Below are 26,047 nucleotides of genomic sequence, written 5' to 3' on the forward strand. Positions count from 1 at the left end.
GCTTCCAGTCAATGGCATTTGCCAGAGCCTGAGCCAGAAGCTAGAGCCCTCCTTCTCATCATCGCACTCATCATCATCATCATCGTCGTCGGCATCATCATTGGCACCAGCTAAAAGGAGCAGCACTCGTTCTCATCGTCAACGCAATTACACCCGTTGACAAGTGTAATGTCAGCCAACTGTGGCCACCATCACAGTCAGTCAGCTCCTCATCGCCAGACCTTCTCATCCTGTTGTTGGCGACGTGACGAGCTTCATCACTCATTCACTTACAGGCTCACCCACTCGCTCACTCACTCACTTAGTCATTCAGTCATTCATTCACTTGGCAACTAAACGACACTTGGCTCAATTCGTATTTGTTGTAATATATTTTTAACCAGAAACAGGGACGGATCAAGTCCCTACTCACTCTAATAAGTTTCCGTAGTTAAAGCTAAGCAAAATAAATGTTGCCTACTTTCTGGCGGCCTTGCATTGCGCTTTCTTTTCATTGCTAATGCATTAATTAATACATTGGAATGATGATTTTTATCATTAACATTTTTCAACATTAACAAGGATAAGTATTTTAAAACATTTTAGATCAGTTATAAATTTGTCGAAAGCATTCAATAGCATTAGGCCTGGAAATCAATACTTATATAGATTTGCCTCTCATCATACTGAACCCTTTTCGCAGGAGAGTCCGCACCTGTTGAAAGTATTTACAATGTAATTATTATGCAAAAATGCATTGGCCCTAAACATGTAGCTTCGTTCATTGTAAAACTCTTTTAACAAATAATGTCTAGCTAAATACGTGGGGGACTTAAATACATAGGGACAACTGAACCTAGATACATATATATATGTATTTGTATAGAATTGGATTAGGTGAGGGGGGAGGAGTGGGTAGCGCAAATATTATAGAATGTGTTTATATGTTTGCACATAAAATAAATTAGTTTCTGGTCTGAACTGGCGCTAATTGCCTTAGCCAGAAAGTTAATTATGGCAAAAATTTGATATTTTCAAAATTGGACTTGTCAAAAACATTTTGACATTTCCCGTTGTCCTTCCCGTTTCCTCCTCGCTTCTTCTACACTCCTAACTTATTAATAGGCAACCCTTTCAGGGCGGCAGTGTTCCAGTGTCAGTGTTTTTGTCGAGGAAATTAGTTTTACAAACTTTTGCGTTTTTGCATTTGTTTTTGTCGTTGCTGTTGTTATTCTCGTTGAATTTGGTGAGTTTGATTCGGTTTTCGCACTCATTATTATTTTTGCAAAATAGTTATTAGCACTCAAATATCAATCATGAATGAGGAAATTATATTACATTATTGTCCATTTGCAACTAAATACTGTAGTTGACGATGATGTCCATGAGTTTTTGCAGTTGTTGATGATATGGTTCAAACTAATGCCTGAAGAGCTGCTGGAAAAGTGGCAAGTGGAAATGGTCATAAAAGTGCGCGTAATTAAAAGGGATGTTGATGTTAATGAATGCGTAAAGTTTAAATAATTGCATTAAAATTGTATATTTCGCAAAATGTTATTATGTAAATGGTGTAACTAATGGCTCGAGTGGATATTTGATAATTTCATCTCACAGCCAGAGAGTGACAGAGGGCGACAGGTGTCCTAAGGGGGGAGGCAATGCAATGCATTTTCCACATTGTTTACTGGGGAAATAAATATATTTCTAAATGCAACATTTTTGTTAAAATTAAATTGCATATTGATGTTATCTAAATGAAAATTGCTTTTGTAAAAATCATTTTTTCGAATTCCTATGCGGGTGAAATTAATATTAAATTTTAAATTAAATAAAATATTACTAAAATAGCTTGGAATTAAATAATAATGTTTGGTAATGGTAATTAAAGAGGTTCTAATTGTATTTGTTGACATACTTAATATTCCCTATTATAATTATGTCTTAAAATTTTGCCATTTAATCTGGAAATCGTAATAAATGTATCTGGAGTTGTGGGAATGGAAATAATTTGCTCCCTAAAGTATGCAATAAGCTGGAAAAGATTTCATTACTTCCAAAATTGTCTATTGACGATTCTAAAACTTTTTTCAAACGAATTCTTGGACTGCTTATTGCATACTTTTGGGAGTAAATATACCGCAAACAACTTTCAGAATGCGATTTATGCCAAACTGATTTTAAATATAAATATATTGACATAGTTTTAAGCTGCTCGCAATAATGGCACAAGACTTGAAAGCTTTTCAAGTAATCAATAGATACCATTATATTAAGTAAGGATTTATGTAAGTTTTCCTTAAAGAATGTTCGAAAAAAAACACACACATAATTCCCGTTAATCTCTTAGAAGGACAAAGTCATTCGTAAATGAGAAATTCCACATTGTGAAGGAATTTCTCTCAGCTAGGGAATTGAAAAGTAAAAGTAGAATGAGAACCTGCACAACAACTTTCACTAGAGAGAGATTTCACCTTTTGCACCCTTTACTCACACCTGCACTTGCATTTCAATCTCTGATTACTCATTACGTATGCATGCCAGAACAAAAAGGAAAATAATAAGGAGGAAGCAAACAATGTCTTTTGATTTAACACCTCAAAACTAAGCTGCAACACAAAAGGCATCATTAATTAGGAATGTTAAGATGATGAAAACTAATCTGCTAAAAGCAAAGACTCACTTTTTCTTTTTCTTAACAATTTTTTTCTCTATTTTAGTCAGAGTTTACTTCGCTCTCTCCCTCTTTCTCGTCTGCAAAGGATCAACGAAAATAAAGGCGTTAAGATGGTAGAGGGCGTGCCATTGTTTCCGACTTTTTTTTTTTTTTTTTTGGCACAGATTCACATAAGCTTAATGCACTCGGAGAAGCTGCTGCACGGCTTCACCTTCTCGACAAATTGTTGTTGTTGTTGTTGCCAAGGATGGCAAATCTGTGCAAATCACAAAATTGAAAAGGGGTAAAGGAAGTAAAGTCGGAGCTGGCAAGGCGAAGTTGAGGCAGCTAAATGCCAAGTGAAGTAGAAGTAAAAGAACAAGACCAATATCGAATCGAAATCGTGTCCCTCCATTAGAAGTTGGGCATAAACTAGGCAACGATTCCCATACCCCTCATCCGCCTCCCCTTGGCCACTTCTAGTCCAGTTTAAGCCAAAGTCCTTCGATGCATGACGCTTGGCTGAGTGCAAATTCAATTAACTTGTTACAACAGAATCTCAGGATCAGCCTGGTTTGGGGATTTCAGTGTGTGTCTGTCTGTGAGTGTGTGTTTCCAAACTCGGAAATCTATTTATCCATACATTTCCTTTACTTTGCCCATTTTTGTTGATTTTATTTACAATTTTAATTCGTATCAAATTGGTTTTTGCGGTGCGCGGACTCTTCGACACATATTTGATTTTCTAAATTCTATTTTCTCTCTGTCTGTCTGCCAGCATCTGTAGTGTAAATGCATTTTTCCTAAATCAATTAATAAAAGATTTACACATCCATCCAACCATTCCGAGTAAACTAAACGTTATTGATTAGCTTCTGCTGCCCAATGGACAGACCAAACAGCAAGCAGGCAGAGGACATTTTGCAAAATTTTCAAATGAATTTTCCTCGGTCACTTGGAATTAAAATTAATAATCAAATGTCAATTAGTTGTGGGATTTGCCATGCATAAGTAAAACAAGAAAACTTTCAATTCTTCGTCGTGCTGTACGAGTTTTGTAAATAAATCAAATATTGAAAAGAAAATATAGAAAATCTTCAATCAAAATTAATTAAAACTCGTAGTGGGGGAAGAAGTGAGCCAAACTAACCGGTTGAGCGAACGTTGGACCAATAAATCTTTGAAGAGTCAGAATATTTATTGCATTTCAATTCATTCAATCGTACTGAATTCACAAAGGTCTGCCAAATGAATCAATTGCTCATGTGTTAATTCAATAATTAATTCAAAGTTAATGGCAAGTAATTAATAGTTATTAGCAGCCAGAGATACTTTGTTCACTCTTTGAGTTTCTATCAAATTTAAACGATTAAATGGTTTCATTTCATTTAAAACTTGACCCTTATACTTGACTAAAATTTATATAAACTGTATTTGAAATCATAGATCCATTGAAAATACTTTTACATACATAATTCCTTCGTTTTGTAGATTTTTAAAGATTTATTTTACAAGATTTTTAACAGATTGCATTTTATTCAAAAATTTCTTGTTTTTTTTATTTTGCATGAGGCAAACTTTAATTTGTATTCCAACTGTTTTCTCATTCTTGCCCTTAAGCCAAATATCCGTTTGTTATTCCATCTTTTAAATGTACATACGTATACATATATTTTGGGCCAACAACTGCAGCAGCTTTGGCTGCCCCCTTATTCCATAATTTATGACCTGTCCCAATTCTCGAGAGTTACGCGCTGCTGTCATTATGAATTCATTAGCACCTCAGGCCTTGAACCGAATAAAAAACCTGTAAAAAACAGAACTGAAAACCTGGTGAGCGAGTAAAAGCCAAAAAAAAAAAAAAGTGAAAACAAAAAGGACCTGAAAGAAAAAGAGCCCAAAAAAAAGTGCCGCCGCCGACACCAATGTCAATAGGTCTCAAATTAAAGTTTAAAAAAAACGACCGACCACGCCCACGGAGAACCAGAGAAACGCCCCTGGCTAGCATTTAAATTAGTCGGCAGGACGACGACTTCTTAATGGCCAAATCCAACCCACATTTCCATTTAACATTTGTTTTGCTTTGCTTTTGGTTTTTAGATTTGCATTCGCTGGATTTTAGTTCATTTTTATCTTAAACTAACAGCTGAACCGATTGATGCGGATGCCTGGGAAACGGTACAAATGATGCGAGATCCGGGAGACGTGCAACTGTTAGTTGCCCCCTGCTGTCCCTTGCCACAAATCGATGTCCAAATGCGATGCACGTTTTGCCAGCAGCAGTCTCAACTGGCTGCATTTGCAATTAGTTTAGGGACTCGAGACTTTTTTTGCTCAAGAACTTACAGTGATTTTGTGTGACGCTAAATGACCGTGGCACTGCAGCAAGACATTTTATGATGTCCAAGTGTGAGTGTAGCCCGACTTGTTTGCTTATCCTTGGCAATGTCACCTTTAAGGCGTTCTGCTAAGCAAAATCAACGTCACGTCCTTTTGCCTTTGCCTTTCGATACGAAAGACCATAAAAAAAGGCTGCGCACGACTTGACGAATAGTTTTGCTGACTGCTGCAGTAAGTAGCTCCTATTTGTCCCCCACCACCCCCCACCATACACACCATGGAGTCGTCCTCCTGCACGAGTGTGTCTCTTCAGTCCAGTTCAGTTTCGTCCAGACTACGTGCCTCAGCTCTGGTTACAAGTTCAAAGCATTTTGTCGTCGTGGAAGGTCATGAGAGGTCAGATTTTGGGTCCATGTGACAGCTACAGCTTGTTTATCTGTCTGTCTATCTGTAGCTGCGTGCCTGACGATGGCAATTGACAAATTTTCCATGCAGTCAATGGCGAACTGTTGCACTGATAAGAAGAGAAGCTCCGAAAACCAATTTAGTATGGGGGGCCTAAAACAAATTTAATATAGAAGATTGAATAATCACAGCATAACGTAATATGTTTCAACAAAAGTTCAACTCCAACAGACAACAGTAAGGAATGCGTCCAGGCTCAAAAAGTAACGAAAGAACAGTGAATGTGTGTTCATGTATGTGTTGGATTGTCTCTTCCTCCATGATGTTAATCCTTCGGGTTTAAGCTGTTGCATTGCCTTGGTTATCGTTTCCCTCATCGCTTCCACCGCCAGAAAGGTTAGTTTCATCAATTTTTATTGGTCGTGCCTGTGAATTTGTAAATAGTGAACAACTCTTTATCTTACCTTATTATACCGTGGACACTCGGTTAACAAACATAACTGGTTCCAGCATTTTGCATCCACCACCGCCTGGGCGTTCGTTAACCGAGGGTTCACCGTGTAATAATACTTACGCATTTGCACCCGAAAGGACTTCCAGCAAACAAATACAGAAATAGACCGAGAATGAACAGGAACAGAAATCCACTTGCGACTCTGGGGTCCTCCAGGAGACTAATCAAAAAATCATTAAGAAACTCAAAGTAACTTTTTTCCACTTTTGGTTGGTTAGGTTTAAAAAAATTTAAAATATACTCGAACATTTTTGTACTTTTTTTTACTTCTAGAAATTCTTAAATAAAAATATATTTTTTAGATACAGACAACCGACTTTGTTATGGTCAACTGACTGAATGTTTTTGCTCTTGACTACGTTGTACTACCATGTACAATAGATGACTACTAGATTAGATTTCTAAACTTTCATAGCCTACTCGATTTCAAATTTCCAACGAAAAGTAACACTTTGCCCATATCTGTAATTGATATACCGCAATAAAATCGATAGATTATGTCGATATCTTTTTAATTTGCTTCAATAGATCTGTCGGGTTTTTTGTCATCATGGACCATTTTATACTCAAATCTTGTGCTTTAAACAAACTTAGTCTTTTAGGTGAGAAGGTTTTTGAACAGAATAGGATTATCATAAGCAGAATAATGTATAATTTCAAGTTTCCCAAGTAAAGTAGTTAGGTTTGAAGGGCTATTTCTTCAGCTATTCCTAAACATATGATTTCTTATCTTGCTGTAATTTTAAATGTAAAAGGCAACTCTAAAAAGTGAAGAAATGGATGAATGCTTTTACCTTTGCAAAACCATGAGTAACTCAGACACTAATCGATTTACTAGATTTTGTTTATTCTCTTTCCTCACCTTCTCTGGATCTGGATATATAATATTAAATCTTTAAATATAGGTAATTATTTAGTAGGTATGTTTTAAATGTCAGTTGTCTTCCTTCTCACTTTCAACACGTAGTGAACTTTTCAAACAATTTCAATCGATGTGCAAATGGTTTTCCGTTTTCTTTATCTCGTTCGAGGACAAATTCAATAAGTCAAAGTTCAGCATTTTGTCATGTCTCTGGGTCGGTTTCACCTGCAAGAGTCACCACATACATCTGACTCTTTCTCTCTCGCTATATGTGTGTGTGTTTATGTCATGGTGTCCTGTTTCGCAAAAACCATCACTCGAACACCCCATTCACCTATTTTGTTGCATTACGTCTCCAAGTTTCTACCCTCACGGGCCGCCGGTTCGTCGGTTCATCGGTTTGTTTCACTTCAATCAGTTGTCGGTCGACTGCTTTCGTTAAGTGCCATCTTTGCATGAGAGTTTCCCGCCAGCTTCTCCTGCACCTCATTCTGTCTGTCACTTGGCAAGAGCACACGCAATGCATACCACCTCCCTCACCTCCATTACCTCCAACACAGCACCTCATCTCATGTCCTCCTGCAAATCATTTGGGTCTGTCACAGCCGTGATTTGGACTTTTGATTACTTGATTACGTTTGCAATGCGTTTCCTCTTCTATCTCCGTTTTCCATTCTCATCTCATCTCATTTCATCTCATCTCCAACCTCCTCTGACAATCGGCGGCTTCGTCAATGATTTAAATGGAGGTCAAGTGGTACTCCCCATCTCCCTCCCCTACTCTACCCCTCATTCAGTTTGTCTCTGGTGATTGACACTATACATGAAAGTTGCCTTTTAGCCCAGCTGTGCGGAGTATGTTTCAGTCAATCTTTTAGCCAAAATGTAATTTGCACATTGATTACATTGAAGGGAAAATGAGCTCTTCGCTGCAATTTGTTGCGTAAATGAAGTGAAACCGATCGGCAATTTGTTGATAGTTTTCTTGCCCCCAAACTCCATTCCAAAGCTGAATGCAAGACAATGGTTTCAGTAAACGCATGGAAGTAGATGAGAAGCGATGAGTAAAGGCAAAAAGGAGAAGACTTTAAATATAGCCCACGAAGACTAAACATTATATATGTTCTTGATCACGTAACCAATTTGTTTACGACATAAAATAATCAATTGCCGAAGCACTAAAAGCAATAATTATGTATATAAGCTTAGGATGTTTATAATAATAAGATGCATTTAATAGCATTGGAGTAATAATAATTCGCTTAAATTAGACCTAAGGGCATTAAATCTAGACATTATAGAAGTTTTTCTTATAGTTTCAACTTTCAAGTCTATTAATGATTATATGTGGCACTTTGATTGAGCATTTTACGAAGGATCGCATTGCATATGTTAAATAATATGCCATAATAATGATTAGAGATGGAGTGAATATAGCTTTTTGAGTATAAGCAAAGGAACTGAATAAATCGTGTGTTGCTTTAAAAGGTTGAAGTTGAAGTTCTAAAGTATTCACAATAGGCCCACCTTAGAAAGGGTTACTTTTCTATTAAAAGAAATTGATTTTCCTTCCTTGATTTTTCCCCCACACAAATGCTTTAACTTTTCGCTGTTCACCTCTCGCCCATTGCCGCCCATCGTTGAATAGCAAAAACCAACAAGCCAAGTTAATTGCCTACTCACATAGCCAAAGGCTATTAACTTTCCTCACCCCATGCTGTTGATATGATAATGATGATTATAAATAAATCAGTCAATACTTGTTCGCACAATTTTCAACACTTAGTTCATATAGAAAAACTTGAACATTTTCTGTTGCTGGACCCCCCGAAGCTAAAAATAAAAACAGCTACGAAAAAAAGAAGAAATATTAAGTCAGCAAGTAAAAATTAATTGCTGGCTTCTTGGTATTTTAAAGAAAATAATTCATAAATTAATTTAAGTAGTGGAACGCAAAAAAAATAAAATACAAGTAAGTAAACAAGTAAAAATTTCGTTGAACGAATTATGAAAAATCACCTCATAAATTTACAACAACGTGAACACATACACAACAATTACTAGGAGAAGGTGAAGTGGCCAAGATTGGCGGGGGAGGGGGTTTTATGTATGTGGTTGTTACGTGACCCGGTCGAAGAGTAAACATCAGCAGTTTGTTTTTCAACAATTTGGCAACCTTTTTGTTAACAACTTATCAAAATTATGACAAAATTGCTGTGAAAGGAGTCCCCAATAGCATGGGTTAAGGTTAGAGTGCCCCCCGAACCCTACCACCCCTCCCTCTGCCACCTGGAACCTTATATTTCTCTTAACCATAAGTTGATTGGCATTCAAGCACTTCATTACAGCAATTGGGGGCCCCTTCCTGGCAAACCTTGTGTGCTCTTACTGCTGTCTGGGGCGCCGCGAATTGAAATTTCACGCAAGTTAAGCACCGAAGGAGTCACTTGCAACAGCCATGCAAGGGGGGAGGACTTTCGGTGGGGTGGTTAGGAGGGGAGGCAGTTGGTGTATTGGGAACTGCAAGAGCAATTTAAATGTCGACCAGCGCCTGGGCACCGGACATGCTGCTCCCGTTTATTTCTTTTTTTTTTCCCTTCTTTTACATTGTTGACCGCTGAGTGATGCAGGTTACCACCTCTTTTTGGCCCTCCTCCCCACATACACACCTTCCCACATCCACCTCTTTGCTTCGCGTTTTTCGCGCCGCGCAAGCCGATAATTTATTAAAGGCGATTATTATGGCCTGGTTCGAAAGGAACACAAGGAACGAATGAACGAACGAACGAACGAGTTTCTCGTCTGGTTTGCGTGTTGTGGTTATTTACTGCCAAAGGGAGAGTTTACCCAATACCAATGGGAGTTCTGGCCCCTGCCACCCTTCCCTTCCATCATACTTACCCCTTCCTTTTTTTTTGTCCCCTCCACACATATGCGTGTTGTTGTTGTTGTTGTTGTACTCTGTGGTATTTACATATGAAATGTGTTAAATTGAGCTCTTTTTTAGCACAAGTTTGTTTTAGCGAACAAATTGCTGGTGCTGCTGCTGTTGCTGTTCTCCCACCCCCCTTTCCCCACTCGTGGCCCACAGGTTTCCTCAAACCTTCTCGTTTTTTGGAATTATAGTTTCAACATTCCAGCAACTCAACTGCGGCTTTATAATCGGGCGCCGATTTGATTAAAAAATCGCACAATCATCGCGCAAAGGGGGAAACCCAAGCAGCCACAAAGGACCTCATGCTCCGTCGACTCCTTTAACTAATGAAAAATTTGCATATCCTTTCAACAGAGGGGAGAGGAGAGACAGAGCTAAAAATGAAACTGTAAATGGAGGGCGGGATAGGTGAGGAAGGGATAAATGGAGTAGCAGAGTGCATTCAACTGTGAGCTTGTTGTTTTGTGAAAGTTGGAAGGATAAATTTAATCGCCATTTATTTCGCTTACCAAGGGAAAACTATTTAATTGATGTGCATCAAAAAAAAGGGAATCATTGAAGTATTTCCAATTGCTATTCGAAATTCTCAATCCTGCCATCTTCGATTGACAAGATATCAATTCGCTCTGGCTTCCTAATCAAACAGGCTTATCCCCGCTCGGATTTTTCTGTCCAGTCGAATCGATTTCCTGTTGCCTGCTTCCGTTTGCTGTTTCTGCTACAGTTTCTGTTTCATCCTTTTGTTTATCTTCTTCGATATTGCCGATAATCGTTAGCCCTAAGCCTGACACAAATCAAATCACTTCAACAGCGGCGACTCCAAGTATTGTTGGCCAACTGGTTAAGCTGTAAATACAATACTATTTACTCACAATCAGTTCTATCAGCTGTTGCTCAGGCGAGGTTTTAGTCGATAATAGGCCCAGTGGGGGCATTAAATCTATTGGGTATTAAACACGAGAGCAATTTATTTCAGGGTTAATCGCAAGAGATAAGATTTTTAGACATTTCAACTTATGATGCTTACTTCAATTGGATAGTTTAATAAAAATAAATGTATTCTAGCTATTTGAATATTTTTGATGAACTTGAATGGATAAGGAAACAAGTAAAATGCAAATGTGGACGCACTTCTTCAATAATCAACTTGATGTTCAAAGTTATCATTTTATCAACCTTTCCATGCGCTTTGTGAAATTATTGTTAAGAAGTTTTCTTTCTCTACCAATGTAAAGGACCAAACAACGAGATAACTTTCATTTATTAGGCCCATGCAGTCTTTGATCCCTGGGACCTCTACAAACCACTTATTCCCTCCCTGGAGCCTTGTTGTTGTCTATAGTTCAGAACTTGGAGGCGGTTGGAGGTGGAAAAGTGCAAGGCATAGTGCGAGAAAATCGCTTGAGCCGGCTTAACGAGGCTTGTAATTGAATTATGCGATTTTATTGTGATTATTTTCAGAGCTCAGCTGGATCTGCTCCAGTCTGGCCTCGACTTGTGTGTGTGTGTGTGTGTGTGTGTTGGGCTTGAAGGTTTTTTAGTCGCATCAGTTACCAGTTTCAGTTTCCTTTGCCTTGTCACTTCTGAGTAATGAGATACATAAAAGTTATTTAAAACTTTTAAATCCGCGTCGCTGCCTTTTACTTGCCTTTCGTTTTCATTTTCATTTCCCTTCTTCATAGCGACCTACTTCTCCTTGGCCTCTTCCTTTTATTTGGCTCTTGGTTCTTGGGCTAGTTAAACGTTTGAAAAGTTTGCCAACAGAATTGCTGAAATGATTTGGAAAATTACAACAACCAAGTGACAGAAAGGGGAAGAATGCTGGGGAAATACAAATGAGTCGACGGTTTTACGGCCCCGCCAACGCCGTTGCCGTTTGCTGTTGCTGTTGACAAAGACAGAGCCAATCCTCCATCTAGCCACCAGTTACCATCACTTGGTTGGTTCTGTGTGTGTGTTTCTTTTTTTCGTTCCATTTTCCTGTAAGGAACGACGTTGTTCGTGCATATTCCACATGCCAAGCCAAAGAAAGGGTTGATTGGCATTTCTCGCCGAGTAAGCAAAAGTATTTTTTTTTTTGTTTTGCCCCCTCTTCCTTTTTCTCACTCACTCCCACACACACATATAGGCAAGTGTTTCATTTTTTGGCTTGATTGCTAGGGCTCTCTGATGGTAGTCGGTGTCGGCCATGTTCATCCTCCATTCCTTTACTGTGGGTGTTTATTTGAGTAGAGCCCATCTCCTGCTTGTGCTGCTGCTGCTGCTGTGGCCCAAAAATTCATTTGTATTTCAAAATCCCTTTTTGATGAACTCAACGTTTCGTGTTTGTCTGCAGTTTTTCCAACACACCCTTTTACACCCCTTTCCAACACAACCCCTTTTCGACCAGCTTTTGTCTGTTGTAATGCGATTGCTACCAAAAATATTTTACCATCTATTACGTTTTTGTGCGTCTGAGACCAAAAAGCAATTTCAGTTGATTTTGATTAGTAAAAAACTAACTTGTATTTGTCCGAAACGAATTCTAAGATGGAATGAATGAATGTCAGACAGTTGGCCAATTATTCAATTAAACTCTTTAATTGTAAACACTTTGTTGAAACAAAACAAGTGGCAGAAGCAAAATGTTCTACATTTTAGTTATCATTAAGGCTATTTGAAGGACGATCGGGCTACATTTCTGGCAGTTTAAATTGCTTGATGATCAGTTCCGAGACGCTTGAAAATCAAACGATATAAAAGGATTATCCTGCTTAGTCTTGTCTTGGCACTTTTATTAGCACCGAAACAACTTGTTTTAGTAGTCAGGCAATAATTTAATGAGTTGTAGAACGTAAATCGTATATATATTATATGGTTAGATTCTAGATGTTCTTTTGACACTGATATTTACGAATTCATAGAGACTATTACAACTGTCAAGAAACATTTCTGAGATTATTATCTAAGTTTTTCTAATAATTCAAAATGTATATCCATCTCAAAAAGCGTATTGTGCCTTATAAAGGATATTTGGGTTATTATTTATTATAGTCTGTCATAGTTTTTCTAAGCGATTTAAGACATTTCTTGTACTGTTGTAATAAGTAAACAAATTCTAGACTCATTGATTTACATTCTGTTCGTTAAACTTCATTAAACTTTGGAGTATAAGCTGCAGAATATTTATTAGTTATACCGATGATCAAACACTACACAGGAATTTCTTAAATGTGTTAAACTAAATGCAGTTCAAAGGAAGAAAAACTAAATACGATTGGTAGACTTTAGCGGTAGCAAACTAAAGACCAAACCATGCCCCCTTTTCGTAACTATAATATTCAAACATATATTGCAAAATTGTAATATTTCAATTTGTTAAATTTCCAAGTTCTAAAGACTTTTTGTTATAAATTGATGGCACTTCAATCTAAACATTACCCATACGCCCAGTAAGCCTACGAGCTAAGCACTTTGCATTTCAATTATTTTGTAAATGTTTTTTCTCTAAAGTCAAACCCGGAAGCATTTGACTGGCTTAATTGAGGTGCAACTTTTTGACCAACAAAACAGTTGCAGCCCCTCCCACCACCACCCCAAGCAACTACAGATGGGGTAGCATCATCTGACTGCCACACGCCATTTGCTGCCCATCAACAATTAACTAACAGTGCGGAATAAAAAAAAGAAAGATTACTAAAGCTTTTAGAGTTCTCAATGCTGAGTTCATTTCTCCCCCGTAACTTGGCTCTAATTGTACCGCATGCAATTGCAGCAAAAACTGGGAAGAAAAAATTAAAGGGTAAAAGGAGAAGTAAAAGCAACCTCAAAACCTTAGCTCTATACCGCAAGCACTTGCCAAGGGAAGACTCCCCAACGGGACTCCGAACATTTGTTCTTGCACCTTTAGTATTTTTCTATTTTCCATTTTCACATCGTTTTGCATATTTTCCTAGCATTTCATTTTGTGTTTTTTTTTTCCGTTTTTTGTCGTTCGTTGTGCAGTTTCTTTTAAGTGAAAATTCTAAATGGTTTTCACTACCAACTGTTGGCTTTTCAGCCATTTCCTTAGCCATCCATCTATTTGGCCACCTTTTTTTGCGTCTATCTCTATGTGTCTTCTGTCTCTGTTTCGCCCTCGAACTCTGTGATGTTGTTGCTGCCTCCTGTGTCATTATCACTGGAAGCATTTAACTCAGAATTTCGTTTCGTTGTCGCCCTTTTATTTCTGTTTTCAATTTTTTACTTCTCTTTTGCTTTCGTTTTTTGTAAAGTGTAAATAGCATTTGCTGGTCGGTTACTCTGGCGGTGTCCAAGTCCATTGCGTTTGTCGACGTCTCTTTAACTCAAAAGTGATAAAAAACAGAACGAGAAATAAGTCATTAAACCGATTTGGTTGTACCCTATTTCAGTTTGTAGACTATTTATGTTTTCTCTTTCAGGATTGAACACATCAATGATCTCTTTTTATAACTCCCAACAGGTTTAAGCATTGAAATTGATAAGAGTCTGCCATTAAGATATCATTTTAGTTACCAATATATAAACTCGACCCCGTTTTATTCAATACTGTGATTAAATAATTAACTACTCGCAATGTTTATGAGATGCACCTTTTACTTGAATAAACTGTTGATATTTAGAGTTTCAGATCCGTGCTGTTCACCTTACAAATAACTGCAACATTTTCTGTAACACCCTTCGCCAGGGTATAGCTAGAAGGGTCCTACTCTTTCTTGTCCTGGTTGGGCTGCTCCTTTTTGTTCTGTTCTTGTCCTGCATTGCGTTCGTTTTCGTTACGTTTCGTTTGTTTTCATTACATTCTTCTTCGACTACTACATCTTTGCCTGCTGACCCTGTGGCCAAGTTAACGAAGAAGATGGTCGAGGTAAAGTGGTTTTGGGTTTTTGCGGGCTTCGGCAGGAACGGAGGATGGATGAATTCCCCTTGGACTTGTAATTTTAACCAACAAGGCGAGTCATGTACATTGGGCATTCATTATCCTGCTGCGTGTCCTGCTTCCTCTTACCCTCTCTCGCCCTCCCTGCCTCTTTGGGTTCCTTTTTTTTGCGATACGGGCCAATCGTCGAGAAATGCGCATAAAATTGTCTTCTATTTTTAAATATACATATATACACAAGACGAAATGTTTGCGCTTTCGCTTTCCGTTTTTAGTTTGATTCCTTTGACAATTTCCGGTTTGTTGACTCCTTTTTGCTGCCCTCCGCTCGCTTGCTGTTGGTGTTTTGTTTTGTTTTTATGCTTTTCTTATTTAAAAGCCATAAAATTCAGCACATGTCTTCAATTTGTGCGTCTCGGCTATGAAATTGGTCCAGTTCCTTTGGGGGCGACATTGGACAGCTTTGCTGCCCATAAAAATAAGTTAGTAAAATGTTGCTTATTGTGAAGGACTCCACTTGGCCAATTGGATGAAGTTGTTAAAGGGCTAAGACAAAGGGACAGCGAGTGAGAATGAGAGAGATTGCAGATTTGAATCAAAAGACAGTACTTTAATTGCCTCTGTCTCGAATCGTTATGATTTATCGTCCGCCACTTGTAGGAGCCTCTTGCTACCAAAATCAAACTGAATCAATATAACGTCAAAAGAAGAGGGGAGCGGGAAAAAAGGCAAAACTTTCATTCGGAAATATAATTTATTATGGCTATTTTTATGTTGCTGCCCGCATTGTTCTTTACCCCCTTTCCTCGTTTTTTTTTTATCCGTTTTTGCACTTGCAATTAATGTCAGACACAAGGACGATGAATAAAAAACAATAAAAGCGAATTACATTAAAATTACACAATCAGCAAAAAAGCAGCAGCAGCAAAACCAGCAGAAGGAAGAGCAGCAGCATCGGTCGAAAAGGAAGAAATGGAAACCTTGTTATACCGCATGAACGGAGGGGTACAAAAAAAAATAGCGGAGGAGAGTTGGCAGACGTTAAGGAGAAGCAAAAAAAAGCCAAATGATTACGCAGTTGGGCGAGGCGGAGAGGGTATTGGCTCCTTGAACTGGATGGGGGCAATTGTTCAGGCAACAGGTTCTCAATTGAAAATGTTGTTAAACGAGTTTTAATTAGACAGAGAAGTGTGGCGGCCACGGAGCATAATCCCCTCTCTAAAACTGACTAGGGATTAGCGGGCTAGCCATTTCACTCTCTCACTCTCTCTCTCTAAGAATTGAAGCTAATTTCAAATCATGAGGGGATAAAAGAGATCGAAACGAGAAATGGCACAAATGGCATACTAATTAGTGCCCATTCTCTCCACTTCAAATTGGCGAATGATGTGCGAAAAATGTGAATGACGTATTAGTTGAGGGCCCCTTACCCTAAAGGAGAAGGTCCTCTGCATCTAAATCAAATCGGAAATGCAGTAAAAAGAACTTTGCTTAATTACCTTCTCTCTTTTCCTTTGTTTTCTTTTTTTCATTCTGATGCGAATTAACAGGGCGGAAATAAAAGCGGAGATGAAGCACAGCCAACAAAGAGGGACATAAGAAAGTAGAAAACACAAAAAAAAAAAGAAGAATGAAAACTAAACGAGATCTAATAAGTAGTAGAGAGCTAAATGTTTGACTACTTAGTTAGCAGTTTATAAAAGAAAAGAAACTGACCAAAGAGAGGATTAGTTGGCATCTTAAGGTTTTTGTTTACTAAAATTTACCATAAAACCAAAACTTCAAACTAAACAAAACTTGTAACTTTAACTTGCCACAACTGAAGAATCTAATTCGTTCTTTTTCCTTGGCTTAAGTTTTACACCTTTAGACTAGAAAACAATTAGCCAAATCAAAAAATTTCTTAAACATTTTATATTTTTATGTTTACCCTTGACTTACTTGTGACTAAAGCTTTAATTACAGCAAATGAAGTAATTTTGCAACATTAATCAGAGGCAAAAGTAAATGAAATGAATGAAGCCATAACTGATGTGACACAGAGACCCACACCCCACCACACTCTCCACTCAGACCTGGACACACACACAGGTGAAGACGCCACCTTGTGGCAGACTGACCAGCAGAGTGGAGGATCTCTCATGGAGATTGATTGAGCGTAACCTCGACGCGTTTCTCATTGTCAAGTGAATTGCTGAAATTTCTTGGCATCGTCAGTGTGTTAAATTACTGGCATTGCTCAGCGGCAGCAGCAGTAGAGAAGGGAGAAGAGACAGGTAAAGGGAAGGCTGTGGGGGATGTCTGCATCCTATGGTCCATGTCGAAGCGGTTCCAGCCAGCCAGTCAGGCTATGCATGTCCATGGTTTGGCGGTGACTTTTGAGCATTCCATTCGCTAGTTGGCCAGTTGGTCTCTGCACTGTCGTCGACGTCGTCGTCGTGGTCCACTGTCAGCGAACTGACAACGGAATTGATTTAATGCCTTCTTTTTTTTTTTACTACATTTATTTCTCTCTGTGTCCCCTCATATATGTACATACATACGTCTGTATACAGGTGGAGTCGCAGCTCCAGCTCCAGTTGTCTTAATTGGCCTCACTTTGGCGGTGTTTATTCATGCGTTCATGCTTGTGGCTAGTATGGGACGTTTTTTTCGCTTGTCCCGGTAAACATTTTAATTATGGCCAAGTGATAGTAACAATCGAATCGGGCAAAAGGTAAGAAAAAAGCGAAATTGATAAGCGCATAATTGCCTTCAATTAAGTTGCCTGGCAGATTAAACAAAAAAGAGACTACGACTGCAAATAATGCATGGACACCTTGAAGTCAACTTAATTGACTTCACTTAAAGTTATCTAACAGAGAAAATGGTTTTAATAAAAGCCAAGAATTTAACAACTAAGCCATTAAAGCTTAAACGAGTTCTTTGCCTGTAAAAATCATAGATTATACTTAAAAAGTTTAGATCAAAATCAAGTGAAATCGTCAACGAAGTCACCGACCATCAATTATCCTGAATCTCAGTGATGAAAAGACGAGGTCAACTTTTCTGCTGGCATTGATTGAAAATTTTACAAATGCACTGAACAGTTGCTAACGCCCATTTCGTCACCCACCAAGAGCCTTTTGTCTTTCATTTTCAATTGGAAATTTGCATTTCTCGTTGCATTTCCAATTTGCATCTTCGTTTTTTTTATAAATTGAAATATTTATTTATAAACAGCAGAGAAACAACATAGAGAGAGGAATAAAATCGATAAATCAACAAAAAGAGAGACCAAAATCATCAAAAATGAAACGATATTTCAATCGTCAAGCACACAAAAGTATGCTATGGAAATGGGGCAATGCCAATGCATTTTCACACCATTTAGGGTCTCTCTCTTTCTCCCTACAAGGATACGTTTTAAACTTGGCCTTTTGTTTGATTTATACGGCAAATGGCAAAAAATGTAAATTGTTGAAACGGAAATTGACAAAATGCCTAGGGAAGCATGGGCAGAGGGGGAAGGGGAGGTCAAATTTAATGCATGTCTGCTGGTAAAACCATTTAAACTGAACGAGCAAATATCTTGCATGGGTCACAATTGGTATTTCCATCAAACAAATTGAAATACTCACAGCTCGCTCACTCTCTCACTGGACTGCACTTAAGTTAAAAACGTTTCAATTTTATATAACCACATTGAGCAACCACCAAAACATCATCAACCATCCACCATCCGCCTCCACCATGTCCATTCTACACCCCTAACCCTCTTCTCATTCTTGAAGATTCTCTCAGGGGGACTTTGGTTGCGGCGTTTTGATGCTTGCGCCATAAAGTATGCAACTTCATTGATAACATTTATTTCAAATGCACTCAAAAACCACTCAATAGTATGAAATTTGTTGCAGTTTACCTGGCATACACACACACACACACAAACACACGCCCACTTACTCACACCCACACACAGCCATAAAGCCCCCTAGGGCCAGCCATGCTCATATCGCCTGAAATGAGCATCTGTATGTGTATTAGTGTGTGTGTGTGTGTAGCATGTGGATAAAAATATTCTTTATTATATTTCCCACATGCTTTGCATGTCTGTAACAATATATTCTGCTTTTTGTATTACATAAATATCATTCATTCATTCGTTCTCTCTCTCTTTCTCTCTGTCTCTCTCTATGGAATCCCAGAACAATGTACTTACTGTTTTCCATGTGACATCCAATCGAAGCAAAAGTCAAATTTACTTTTGCCATCTGTGGGAGTTAACCTTGTTTTTTTTTGTTTTTTCTATTCCACTTAAAGTTTACTTTAGTCTTGTCTAGTGCAAATTTTAAGTCTTTTTGCATATGCGGCTAGTTTGATACCCTTGGCAATTATCCTATTGTTAGAAGTTCCAAGATATGCGGCAGATAGAATTGTATGAAGGAAAGGAAAGAGAATGGGATAAGACTAACTCTTTTCCTATTCGACCTTGAGCACGATAGATTGTCTGAGAGCTTTATACATATTTGTAGAGATTCACTAATTCCAAAATCTTGGTTGCCTTATTCACTATCCTAGGGATGGAAGTTTCTGATTGTTCAAAAGGTAATACTAATCTGTTCTGATGCTTCTGCTAGCAGATAGAGCCATAACCATTTCCCAATGCCTGCATTCCTTAGCCCTTCATTCCATTATTATTATTTTTGCATAGATCTAATGTTAGTTGAATTCATTTTTTGAAGAAACCAGGCTTTAAATTGGCATTTGAGTGATTTGGGGATTACTGGTTACCCTTCTGACTCTCACAGTCGATTTGTTGGTATATATTCTACCAGTTTTGTTTGGAAAAACTGATTTTATAATTCTCGTGATGGTAACTTGTCGATAAAACAATCGATTAGAACAGTTATTAACAATCAATCTAGCACCCCATGAAAATTGTGGGTTTTCGAAAGTCTTACAGACTTAATTAGTTATAAAACTTCCTTTGAAAGCTAACTTGACAAGGTGTAATAATGAAATAGATTCAATTTACAAATAGAGTATCGACATAGAGAGAAATATCCTTATGAGAAAACACATCACATGCTCTTATTGAACCAATTTGACTTGTGGCTTTGCTCGCAGAGCTCTTAAGAAAAATTTATTCGTTTTTAATTATTTTCAAATTTCTCAATTTTCATTTTTCCCAAAGCATTTTCCGCACACCTCTCGTGTTCTTCTTTGATTATCAGTCTTCTGCCTTGTGTCCTGCTTGTCCCTCTGTGTCTTAATCGTTTATTCCATGTTTGCTCAGAATTAATTGCAATTGCAAATATTTATGCTGCACATATTTGACCCAAATTGCTTTTTGTTTTCTAATTTAATTTAACAATCGAAAAATTTCAATGCAAAATTTAATATTCTTGTGCACAATAAATCAGAATAAAAGTTATTTAAATCAAATGGAATATACAATATTCACGCCTACAATTTGCTTCGAATAGGAAAAATAGAAAAAAGAAAAAACTAAAAACAAATGAAATCTTCAAAACATTGTTAAACAATTATAAACATCGTTTATCTCCCAATCCCTCTCCTTCACACTCCCCTCTTCCTCGTGTTCTTTTAACCATATGGTAATCTTGCATTTCATGTTTCATATAATTTATAGTTTTTTGTTTTTGTACTTTCTAATTGAATGAACATGGTCAAAAGTTCTCCAACTCCTAGCTAAATTCATTCATTATTTGCACATGTGTGCGGATGTTTGTGAGAGAGGGCGGATGTGTGTGGTGTATTATTAAAATATGAACATTTGCCTAGTCAGGGTCGATTTTTGCATAAATTAGATATTAGTATATAGTACAACGGAAAACTGTTGGTCCATACGAAGGAGAGAGGGATAAATTAGGTTACATCGTCAATGTTGTGGAAACTAAAATAAAATGAATAAACCAAATTACATTGCCCTCTTCTTCTCCTTCCTCTTGCACATACATATGTTTCCTTTAAAGTCGTTGTAATACATAACTGACCTAAATTTTCGAAATTCTGCAATATCATTAATAGACCAAAATGGCAAAAAACAAAAATAAAACCCATAATGATGGCAAAGAAAAGGACGACCACAGATAACAAATTACTTGTCATGAATAATAATAAAGTGCAGTGTGGTCACGCCTCTTTTACACTCCCATCTTGGTCCACCCCCCATGCCCTGTAATGACTGCGAAGGAGTAAAAGGCAAAAGAATATGCAATGACAATAATGACAATGACAATGTTGACAAGTCGATGAGCATAAAAGATGTGCGCATACAATACGAAAACATGCATAAGTATAAGTCGCATTTTCACCCGTTCATTATTTGAAAGCGGATGTTCTGGGAAACGTTTTTGGAATTTCAAATAATTTATATTAACCATCAATGTCGCTTATGGACAGATGCGACTTGAAAAGTATGCTATAGAACAAAATTTTCTCCTTCGAACCCATTCCACATTTGACAACTCAATGTTTTATGAACACACTAAAAAGTATCCAACAACGAAATCTTAACTATTCGAATTAAAACTTATAGTATAAGTTTCTTTCGAATTAGTTTAAATACTGAGATATTTCTTGGAATATATATGAGCATCAGAGAAGTCAGTTTTTTGTTTATCATTTGGGGGGTTTTTTTAAGAAAGAACTATCTTGAAGAAGTCACAAATTTAAGTGAGAGCGTCAAAAAGTATGTTACAGAAAAAATGGTCGAAATTCTGGAGAAATATATAAATTAGAATGCCAATAAGTAGAAAAGCAGGTCCGCCAAACTGAAACAATGAACAGAAATTTCATTACCGGACCCTGGCTTGGGCTGGGGAGTAGATGAAGACAGAAATTGTATGGATGGGTAGATGGAATTGCTGGTGAGGGTGGAACGGGCGATATGGAATGGGTTTCGACTATAGCCGGGTGCTTGTCATCTTGACGGGAATTGAAATTGAAAAGAAAATGAATAAAATGTGCCTGCTTACTTGGGCACACTCACAAAAAAAAAAAAAATAATAGTAGTTCCAACAGTTGTCCTGCTTGCTGTCAGTGCGACTGTCATGTCTTTGTTGTCGCCCGCCCCTCCGCCCGCTCTACCGCTTCTCACTCTCCCAGTCTGGTTGTCCTCTGGTTATTTGCATTAAAAATATTATTCATTGCAATCACAAGGATTTGCAAAAAGCGAAAAGAAAAATAAAAAGGAAAATCCAAGAGAAAATTTCTGTTCTGCAATGAGCCGTTGTCGCTACATGAAAATGCAATTGCTGTGAAGCATAAGGCCAAGAGGAGCGCAAATACAACATGGAGAGCATGAGCCGGTGGGGAGGGGATGTGGAAAGGCTTTTGTCTCGAGCGGAATAAGCGGATAATGAAATATCTGTGACACAGTTGTGTTGCCCCATTGTCCTGCCCAAAAAAATAGAAACGAAATTTGAGAATTGAAAGGGTTGCTGGAATTTTAGATTTATGAAAATTGATGATGATGGCACACGGAAAACTTCACTGCTAAACCTCTAAATGGAAAATTCGCAAACATTTTTTGAGGACTTGAATTCCGTCTCTGTATTAATCCACATCAAGTTACGCTCTAATGAGCATGGCCTGTGGGAATTACAAGGCCAATCAACTGACACAAATCAGACATGGAGCCACCCACACTCGTACACACACACACACACACACATGTATATCTGGCTCTCGATATGAAGCAGTTGCAACGTTGGCTAGTTTTTGGCGCCGCAACAAGATACACGACATTTTAATTGGAATTGCCACTGCCCACCAGCTGCAGCAACTCCACCACCACAATCATCATCATCAGCAGCACCTGGAAAAAAACACAGAAGAAGAAACATGGACACGCCCAAACTGAACAAACGGATTAGCCGCTAATTAAACGCCAATTGGAAATGCCTGAGGGAAGCCAAAAACACAACAGAAAGAGAGCTGAGAAGAGAGAGAGAGAGAGAGAGATGCATAGACAGATAGAGCGGGAGTTCGCTTTGACCACCACAACCATCATGTGTCACTGATCTAAATTTATGCAAATTGCCAGCTGCAAATGCCTGCAAGAGTTTTGAACCCTAGAACCTAGACCCAAACCAACAGACCCACCCACCTAACACCCAGACTCCTCTCAGCCCCATCCTCACATTGCCACACATTTCATTTTTGCACGCGCCTCCAGTTGCAGCAGGAGCTCTTGGTGCCCTTTTTAATGGCTGCTGGAACAAGAGTCGAGGCCATTCATTTGGGTTGCATCCGCGCTGATTATTAAATCACCAGGAGCACTAGCAATCTGATATGCAAAATCTCGACTAGCTCAGACAGAGAAAGTGTGAGAGAGATGCCAGACGGCAGAAACTACATCACTTCCACTCCAAATGCAGCTTCAGTTGGAGCTGGGTGCTCGAGCTACTGGCTCTTCCATCCTGCGTTAATTACAGCTTCAGTTTGTTCTCTCTCGGAACTTGTTACAAACACAAGAACACACTGGCTAGAAAATAAAAATAAAAAATGAACCAAAGATTTCTTCGTTTCTTTGCTTTCTCGCCAGTTTATTAGAGAGAGAGTAAGAGAGGGACTGGGGGCCGTGAGGCTAAGAGGCACCAAAGCGAGTAGCTTCGTAATTAATTGGAGCTTAGTTACCAACCTGTTTTAATGGCCAAGATGACGCCAAAGTCAAGTGAGTGCAAAGCTACTAAACAACAACAACACAAACCATTCCGTCCCTTACTTTCTTTTCTTCATTCCTCCCGGATCAACACAGTTGCCAGACAACCAATTTTAGTTATGGGTATGAGTATAATTGAGTTAATTTGAATGTCAGTTGTATTTATAATATGTTATTCAGTTATTAAAACGGTTACAAAATTTGGTTAACTTCAAATATTTTCTCAATTTTTTCCTCACTTTCACACACTGAAATATCACTCTGAAAATACTTATTCTAAAATATTTGAAAACAAAATTCTTGTAATGGCTCTCGAGCAGATTTGTGGAGTGAATCGATTGCCGTTTATGAAACGATTCCATGAACATCAATTAGAATGGCAAATGGAACAACTTGAACAGGCCACCAGTAATTTTAGTAATCCCTATGCTCTAAGTGCTCCTCCTTTTGAGAAGGTTAGTCGGAGGCCTTTAATCCTATCAAAATTTTCATTCGCTTTTATACTTTACTAGCCGGCTGAAAACTTACCTAAACTCCTCGCGCATTGTAATATTCAAATGGATTTTGCTCATGGCACAACCACTTTGGGTTTTATATTTAGAAACGGTGTCATTCTTTGCGCAGATTCTAGAGCCACCTCTGGACAGTATATTGGTTCGCAGACCATGAAGAAAATTGTGGAACTAAATGATTATATGCTGGGCACTTTGGCTGGCGGCGCAGCAGATTGTGTCTATTGGGACAGAGTGTTGGCCAGAGAGTGTCGGCTGCATGAGTTGCGCTTTAAGCGGCGAATGTCGGTGGACACGGCGGCTCGTAGGATGTGCAACATCTCAGCGGAATACAAAGGAATGGGTCTAGTGATGGGCATGATGTTGGCTGGATATGATAACGATGGGCCCAAGTTAATCTATGTTGATTCCGAGGGCATGCGTTCCCATGCCAATGTCTTTTCGGTGGGCAGTGGCTCCCCCTACGCCCTGGGCGTACTCGATACTGGCTATAAATGGGATATAACTGATCAAGAGGCCTACGATTTGGCCAGAAGGGCCATTTATCATGCCACCAGTAAAGATGCCTATTCCGGTGGCATTGTACGGTTGTATCACATCACGGAGAAGGGTTGGAAGAATATAGGCAATACGGATTGTTGCGAATTGTATGAGCAATATTCCAAAGAAGAGCAAAAGCGAGAGGGTGGCGATCCCGATCAGGATCAACCGTGCACGAGTAAGACGCAACCGTGGATCGAAAGAAAATTAATTGAGACGCAAATGGAGGCTCAAATGGCTGCTGCTACCACTGAGAGACAAGCCGAGGCGAATAGGTAGATGAATCTTCCATTCTCTTCATACATACATATGTACATACATATGTGTATGTGTTGTAGCCATTTCCCATTTTGAAAACAAACAGCTGAATCTAAAACCAAAATATATGAGCAACTTTCGCTCGCTAACGAACTTTTTCTATAAATCAAAATAATAACTTCTAAGCTCCCGAACGACTTCCCGAAATGGGTGTGCCAACACACACACACACACACACACGCACACCCCAACACACACAGTGCTCCATGAAATGTTGCATTTTGTGTCTTTTGGTTGTCATCAACAAATGTTGCAGATGCCTGCCTGCTACAGACTGGCAGATGGAAGTGAAGCTGGGAGCCAGGGAGAGCCTGGCCGGAAAGGCGCAACCGCAGACCTTACAAGAGCGGAAGCATAGGAATAGCAGAGTAACAGGGACTTGGAGAAGAGGGACATTAGGGAGTAGACCCTGCTAAGGCAGCAGTTCCAGGGCATGCGATAAATTTAATAAATTACAAACCAAATCCGCAAATTTGTTGAATTCCAAAAATAAAAAGCCAAGAGGCGGCAAATGACTAGAGATGAGAATGAACCAAGATGAAGGTGGAGGAGGAGGAGTAGAACAAGAAGAAGTCGGAGGAATTTGCACGGCGTTTGGGCAACATGTGTGTGTGTGTGTGTGTAGAGCACGTGTGTATATCCTTAGACAGGACTAGGGGAAGAAGGAACAGGAGGCGTTTGCGTTTTGTGGGCAAAAAGTTTTACTGTAAATTGCTTTTAATCTAATGAACGTCGCCAACAACAGTAGAAAAAGCAGCAGGGAACACCATGAGGGAGTGCCATAAGGTGGAAGGCGTTCCTTCTTTTTCATCCTCCACCCCCCTGATGACGACGACGACGTGGACGAGAGCGACGCCAAAGTCATTTTTCCTCTGCGGTGTCATTAGAAAATTACTTAAGCAAAAGGCGGACTGCATATAATTGAGAGAATGGCCTGAGAATTGTGGCGAAAGTGGGAGATAATTGTGTGGAAAACGAAGGGGGACACGGCGGGAGGTCGCAAAAGCGGATAAGTAGATGTTGGATACTCACAGCTAAGTGCATTTCATTTTGGTATGTTTTTCCCCTATGCAGTTTATAGGTCACAGATATAACACTTGAAGCTTAGTTCAATCTCAGTCTCAAAGCATTACACAAAGTTCAAAGCACCAAGTCGTAAATAAATCATTCTCTCATATTTTCATAAACTTTTTATGCAGCCAAAACGTGTAACATAACATAGATAGCATGATTATGCATAACTGATATGTAACAGGTAATTTTACGATCCTCAATGTGGGCCTGATAAAAGAATTGTTTTGTCATCTATTTGAGACTTTTTAACCAACTCCAACTCCACTTCGCTTTATCAAATTTCCCCATTTCCCATTTCATTCATTAACTACTTCCAACTCACTCGTGTTACCTTTTTGTGCAATGAAATTTGCATAAAATGATACAAA

The 26,047-nt window shown here is 38.6% G+C and overlaps 1 protein-coding gene and 2 long non-coding RNA genes across 3 annotated transcripts; 1 reads left to right on the forward strand and 2 right to left on the reverse strand.

The window, feature by feature from the left end:
• Positions 1-4,111: 4,111 nt before the first annotated feature.
• Positions 4,112-5,187, reverse strand: LOC137578092 (uncharacterized). Its single transcript, XR_011032540.1, has 2 exons — positions 4,979-5,187; positions 4,112-4,454 (listed from the first exon to the last, which is right to left on the reverse strand). It is a non-coding gene; the product is annotated as an uncharacterized lncRNA (long non-coding RNA).
• A 328-nt stretch (positions 5,188-5,515) lies between these two features.
• On the reverse strand, positions 5,516-6,235 carry LOC137577750 (uncharacterized). The gene is made up of 2 exons (XR_011032473.1): positions 5,952-6,235; positions 5,516-5,803 (listed from the first exon to the last, which is right to left on the reverse strand). It is a non-coding gene; the product is annotated as an uncharacterized lncRNA (long non-coding RNA).
• Positions 6,236-23,441: 17,206 nt separating this feature from the next.
• Positions 23,442-24,698, forward strand: Prosbeta5R1 (Proteasome beta5 subunit-related 1). Its single transcript, XM_068290023.1, has 2 exons — positions 23,442-23,690; positions 23,748-24,698. The coding sequence occupies exons 1-2, from the start codon at positions 23,541-23,543 to the stop codon at positions 24,564-24,566; spliced, it is 969 nt and encodes a 322-aa protein (XP_068146124.1). The 5' UTR covers positions 23,442-23,540; the 3' UTR covers positions 24,567-24,698.
• Positions 24,699-26,047: the final 1,349 nt, after the last annotated feature.

This window comes from Drosophila tropicalis, unplaced genomic scaffold, assembly GCF_018151085.1.
Source record: "Drosophila tropicalis isolate 14030-0801.00 unplaced genomic scaffold, ASM1815108v1 contig_593, whole genome shotgun sequence".
NCBI classification, from domain to species: domain Eukaryota; kingdom Metazoa; phylum Arthropoda; class Insecta; order Diptera; family Drosophilidae; genus Drosophila; species Drosophila tropicalis.

What these genes read in the sequence shown, in the direction of transcription:
- Prosbeta5R1 (XM_068290023.1), top strand. Translation starts at nt 23,541, where the DNA reads ATGGCTCTCGAGCAGATTTGTGGAGTGAATCGATTGCCGTTTATGAAA. An exon ending in GTGCTCCTCCTTTTGAGAAG is followed by an intron (nt 23,691 to 23,747) that starts GTTAGTCGGAGG and finishes ATACTTTACTAG; the next exon opens with CCGGCTGAAAACTTACCTAA.